Raw genomic sequence first — 6,000 nt, forward strand, 5'->3', positions numbered from 1 at the left:
TTTTGCCGCCGGGGAGCAAACTGCTTCCCACCGCCGCTTCCCCCACCGCACAGCCGCCCGCGACCAAGAAGCCGCCTCGCCGCCCCTGCCACATCCGACCGACACGCTCGTCGGATGCCGTCACACTCGTTGGACACCGGCAGGGCAGCTACCTGGTCTGTGGGCGTCGCGACTCCCCTCGCCGGCCGTCTCCTTCTTCAACGCCCGCAAGTTGTTTGACAGTTTGCCAAGGTACGAAATTGACTCCGCTGACGAGTTTTTTTCTTCACAATTTCCTTTGTGACTCCGACAATTCGTCGTTCGACGACGAGGATGAGATATTGGTTGCCGTGTTGGTCCATCACCACCTCAACAGCCAGCGGCCATTGTTCCGTGGCTCCATTCCGGGCCACCTTCGGCGTTGAATCGCAACCAAGAGAGCGGGCATTTTCTTCTCTGAAAGGACTACTTTGATACAACAAACCCGTTGTTCAAACATCACAAATTCCGCCGCCGTTTCCGTATGAGTAGGCATGTTTCAACCATATTAGAGAGGGAGTGGTCGAAACGTCTGTACGATCAAGGCTTTCAGTTTCAGGGTGAGAATGTTGTGCCTGAGCATGTGGTAGCGACAACATTTGAGCAGTTCACTCAATTTCATGAAAACATGCGTGATTGGGAAACTCGCGTGCAATTGCAAAATGATTTGGTTGAGCATATATGGGCTCATGTTGGCAACCAATAGATATATCTTTTTTTATTCGTTTGCAAAACTATGTGAAACATTTTTATTTGTATTTGCCTTGTCAAACTATACTATTTATTTGGGCGGCCAGACTATTTGGCTTGTAAAACATTTTCATTTGATAATATGTTGAGTGCAAATCAATGTAAAATTGGGCGCGCTGTCAATCCATATCAAAAACAGTACGGACACCGGACGGGCGGTCGACCCAAACGAATAAAAATCAGACGAAATCGCCGTCCATTTGGGTCGACCCGTTGGAGTTGTTCTTAGAAAAGCAACATCAAACGAAATGGGCAGCCACATAAGTAAAAAAGAAGTGATTGTTGTCTTCCAGGACATGACACAACAGACATATGCTGTAATAAATGATTGTAATAACCTTCTGCTTAATTAATTAATAAAAGGAGGGTTTAAAAATAGAGGCTTGAACTTGCATCAGGATCACTCAAGTAAGGCTTGAACATGTGGCTTCTTTGTTGTTCTGCAAATACGACGAGAAGCAAACTTACTTAAGTATTTATAAAATGTGAAACTTCTAAAACTCTATCTTAATTTATTTATTGGCAGTATTGCAAGTCATCACATTTCACAAAGCTATGTATTTTTCTTTTGTATAATGAGCTATAGTCCACCTAGATCAACAAAACTACCTTCAAGTAGTGCATATACAGAGTAAAAAAATACAAGGTTTCAGCACAAGCAATTTATTCCCACCTCCCGCGTTTCTTCAAACACGGCCCTGTAGGGCCTGATTCATTAAAAAAGGTTGAAGAAAGTTGCCCAGTTATTAACAGAAAACCAGGTGAAAACTGTCACAACACGCCCGCAAAAACAAAGCACACACGACGACCTAGCAACCCACACAAGAACGCGCACATGTCGTCGACGAGAAAAGCGCCATCGAGGTTGCAATCGGATGTCATCGTCATCACACCTCCGCGAGGGCGACTTCGACTCCACCATCAATGACCACCGATGTAGCCCTCCCCGCAAACAAACACCGAGGCCTGCACTAGTCGATGCCAAACAGTCTATCACATGCATCGATGAGCAGGCAGCTTCGACTCTATCGACGAGTATTGCAGGGGAAAAGTGTTGCGCATGCATCGAGCCCGCACCGGAACCGACCACCCGTCTCGTCACCGCAGAAGCACCTCCTCTGCAGCTCCGACTTCAAGAAGACAAAGCGAGGCATGACAGCCCCCCGAACACGCCGGGAGACCGACTACCAAAGCTTAGTAGCAGCCCAACTCCGCCCGAAGCCGCCATCGTTGCCACACAAGTCGCACAACATCACCATGTCGGACGGACACCTGCCGACCGCAATGCCGCGATGGAGAGGGCAAATGTGTTTTTACCTCCCATGTTATTATATCTCATTCTCTCCTCTAATTACCTCCAACTAACAGAAATATTTCACGCAAAAAGATTACGACTAATTCTTCGACTGATACATAAAACGTGTCCCACAAACCACATCTTTCATGGAAGATAGCGCATAAGTCCACAAAGGACCGTTTAGTTAGGCGCAAACTATCAAACAGTACTTATTAGAACCTTGATAAATTGATTTAAGCATATGCTTTCTAATCCTAATCTCCACCTCATCCTTGCTGAAAATCATCAAGCTCTCTATTGAATCCTCCTCCGACAATCTGCACGTTGATTTAAATAAATCCCTTTAATAAGTCTGTGGTCTGTGGTTTTCACTCGCTTGGGCATCTGAATTTCTACACTGGATCAAACTTCCAGTGATGTTGCTTCTTAGAGAAATGCTAAAATACACCAGATCAGTTGTAATGTATCATCCACACAGTATGTTGGTTTCAGAGTGTTGTCCAACAGTACAGAGGAAAAAAAACAGGAAAAATAATGGGGCATTCCGAGAATTGAACTCGGGACCTCTCGCACCCTAAGCGAGAATCATACCACTAGACCAAATGCCCTTGTGTGGTTTCAATTAATCTAGTCTCTACAAATTAAGCAGCTACTGTTTGGCTTCAGCTTTATATAACACCACAATATTGCTGCCAGCGTATCTGAAGCACATGATCATGGAACAAACATTAGCCTTGTCTCACGCAACAGAGAATGAAAGGAAAACAAGCAAACAAAGATACTTTTACACCAGGCACGCATGCTGCCCACCAATCAATTGGTTTATTACCACAAGCATCGCATCAAGCCAGCCATACTCATACAGAATTACACATACCATCAGTTCAGTTGAACCTGGAGCACTTCCTCCTGATCTCGCCCTGCCTCCCCGTCTTGACGGCGACGCCGCCCAGGCTGACCATGGCCTTGGGGAACTCGTAGGTGAAGCGCAGCCCGAAGAGCCCCCTGATGTTGCCGGCGTACTTCTGCACCACCCCCTGCGTGGCGTCGTCGCCCCACAGCCGCTGGTCCGACTCCAGCGCGGCGTTGCCGTCCCTCACGTTCTTGAAGAAGGCCGCGTCGAAGGCCCCCGCGCCGTCCCTGTCCAGCGCCACCCGCCGCGCCGGGTCTCCGTTCGGCGGGCACAGCGCCCGCAGCTGCGGCAGGAACGCCGGGCTGATCGACGGGTCCGCGTTCCCCGTCGCCGTGAAGTTGTACAGCCGGTACCGCACGAACGCGCAGTCCGTCTGCCCGATCGTGTGCGCGCCTGCATGCAGATCACCATTACACCGGACGGTTAACTGAACATTATGCAGTGTCATGCGTTTGTAGTATGAAGGATCGAAGAAGATTATTACCGACTAGTGTGACGAGATCGTGGTCGGACAGGCCCTGGTCTGCGAACTTTTGCCGCTGGACGGACACGGGGTCGGCCGGAGACGGCAGGGCCTTGGCGTCTGCGGCTGATGAGATCCTCCCGTCTCTTCGTCCCAGAGGCACTGGCCAGTTTGGCCCGCCGGTCTTGCCATCGTTTACAGAACGTGGCAGACAAACAGTTCAGTCATCAGGCTCTCAGCTAAACAGTTCTTGGCAGGAGTTCAGTCAGAAACAAAACTTGCCTACCAGATCCACGGAATCACGTGCGGCCAGGGCCAGTATGTCGGCGCAGGACACCACCCCAGGGCACGTTGATTCCAGCTGGGACTTGGCGTCGTCTATCACCTCGAATCCCCTGAGACCGAAGTTCTGTGGCGCACTCCTCTCGGATGATGCTCCAGAAATCAGAACAGAAGCATCACACCCCTATAATAGAGCAAAACTGCAATAGGTCATTTACGTCCCTTTACATATGCACTTTGCTGTCTATTGGGAAATGAAAAGGAACAGTATGCCATGAGATTCAGAGTAAATTTATGGAATCATACAACTGCATACTGTAGAGGACAGAATTACTGAACTGACTTGGACAAAACAGTCATGGAAGTGCAGCCTGAGCAAGCCCGGGGCAATGGTGGCGTCGTTGTTGTAGTACTTCTCGACAGTAGACCTCACGATATCCTCTGCATCAGGGCAGCTGGAGTCGTAGAATCCTCTCTGCAGCCCTTGGCTTTGAACCAAAGAACCTCTCAACAAGGCATTGAACAGAAAGAAAACGGCAGCTATTTCTGATGCTACCATGGCATGAGTAGGGTTATCACTTATCAACAACAATTCTACTTGTGCCAATCATGTATAATCCTGACGTCCGTTATATAGGGTCTCCTCAGCTTGTGCTATCTTCCAATTGCTACAATCTTGTCGCAATTTTGGTCAGTCGACAGTGGGGTAGCAAGTGGATCATGCACTACTGAATGTTGTGGATTACAGCTAGAATATCAACCTGCATATTATACAATTGATATATCCTTCATCGAATTGTGCAAGAGTCGCTCTGTTGTGTGAGATAGCAGCAGCCACTCAGGCCGCAGTTTCTAAGTGCTAGGTTGCCATACTGCACCCACATAACCAAGCCATATGCTCCAGCATAGTAACAACAATCAGATGCAGACCATTCGTTTCTGATTAGTGGCCAGAGATGTGTAGCATTTTGATGGTTTCAGAAAGCTGGTGATGTGATAGAGCTATAATATTTCTAACACGGAAGAACACCGTTACGACAGCCATTTCAAGGCAAGATGAGTAACATGTTTAAGCTCATTTTTCTAGAAAGACTAGAGTGAAATGAGAGGCAGCTCACTAATTTTTGAGCAATTTGGTCACAATGGAGTTTGGGCGCCTCCAAGATAAAAATCAGTTGTTCAGAGAGATGTAAAATTCATTAGTGAACTCCATCCACATGACCAATTCCCATATTTACCAACAGATAGCCCACTAGGAGCACTTCAGTGGTACTTTTGGTTCACAGAGAAAATGGGAATTGGGAGGCTACAGTCAGAAAAGGCCTGCTGCTAGTACACACATACACTCGTGATGAACATGGGAAACAAAGTGTTAGTGGAAGGGTTTCTCACAAGTGGGCTTTGTTAGACTTTGTAACGTAGCCCAACTGTATAATCTGTATATTGTGTAACCTTATAAATATATGTGATAGGCCACCTCTAGAGGGTTGAGCCAGTTCCCACAAATCCTACGTTTAACATGGTATCAGCCTAAACCTAGGACCTACGACAACTCCACCTCAGCCGCCGCCGCCGCCGTGCCCCAAACCCTAGGGCCGCCGCCGCAGCTACCATGACCGCTTCCGCCTCCGGTTCCGCCAGCTCCGGGGCCATCCCCGCAACGCTGGCCGCCCTTCTCAACCTTCCCGCCCACGCTGGTGCGACGCCGCGGCCCCAAGTCTTCGGCACCACCGCCGTTGGTTCGTTGTTCTCGGCTCCGATCCCGCTGTCTCCCGCGCCGTCGACGATGGCGTTCTCCACCGCCGCGATGCTGGCGCCACCTGCGGCCACTGCTGGCTCGTCCCCGACACTCGCCATCATGTCGGCGGCCTCGAGGGCCTCCCATGATCAGCCCGCGGGTGTGGCACCCGAAGCCCCTGCGGCTCCCGTTGTTGCTACCACCGACGCCGCCATGATCTCCGGCCCGTTCCACTTCGACAACCTCATCACGACTCGCCTCACGCCGGACAACTATTTGTTTTGGCGCTCCCTCCTTGGCTACGTTGATGGCTCCCTGCCGTGTCCGCCGCAGGTTATTCCCGCCGTCCATGGCCCGGCCATCAACCCGGCGCACCGTGTGTGGGTGCAGCAAGACCAAGCGATCCTCTCCGCCATCCAGGGTTCCCTCGGCGACGGGGTTGCTGGTCTTTGCCTCTTTGCTGCCTCCTCCTTGGATGCGTGGACGACTTTGGAGCATGCGTTTACACAGACCTCCACCGCCCACTCCATGGCTCTTCG

At 50.0% G+C, this 6,000-nt stretch overlaps 1 protein-coding gene and 1 non-coding gene across 2 annotated transcripts; both read right to left on the minus strand.

The window, feature by feature from the left end:
* Nucleotides 1-2,601: 2,601 nt before the first annotated feature.
* On the minus strand, nucleotides 2,602-2,673 carry TRNAP-AGG (transfer RNA proline (anticodon AGG)). The gene has a single exon. It is a non-coding gene; the product is annotated as a tRNA-Pro (tRNA).
* Nucleotides 2,674-2,819: 146 nt separating this feature from the next.
* Nucleotides 2,820-4,336, minus strand: LOC125548128 (peroxidase superfamily protein). Its single transcript, XM_048711806.2, has 4 exons — nucleotides 4,067-4,336; nucleotides 3,728-3,907; nucleotides 3,463-3,625; nucleotides 2,820-3,371 (listed from the first exon to the last, which is right to left on the minus strand). The coding sequence occupies exons 1-4, from the start codon at nucleotides 4,280-4,282 to the stop codon at nucleotides 2,950-2,952; spliced, it is 981 nt and encodes a 326-aa protein (XP_048567763.1). The 5' UTR covers nucleotides 4,283-4,336; the 3' UTR covers nucleotides 2,820-2,949.
* Between the last annotated feature and the right edge of the window lie 1,664 nt (nucleotides 4,337-6,000).

Source organism: Triticum urartu, chromosome 3A, assembly GCF_056163025.1.
Source record: "Triticum urartu cultivar PI428250 chromosome 3A, HENAU_Tu73, whole genome shotgun sequence".
NCBI lineage: Eukaryota > Viridiplantae > Streptophyta > Magnoliopsida > Poales > Poaceae > Triticum > Triticum urartu.

Bases quoted from the DNA above. Each gene is read 5' to 3' on its own strand.
- LOC125548128 (XM_048711806.2), bottom strand. From the start codon at position 4,282: ATGGTAGCATCAGAAATAGCTGCCGTTTTCTTTCTGTTCAATGCCTTG. The intron at 3,908-4,066 runs GTCAGTTCAGTA...GCTCTATTATAG, and splicing joins TCCATGACTGTTTTGTCCAA to GGGTGTGATGCTTCTGTTCT. The intron at 3,626-3,727 runs GTAGGCAAGTTT...AACGATGGCAAG, and splicing joins CACGTGATTCCGTGGATCTG to ACCGGCGGGCCAAACTGGCC.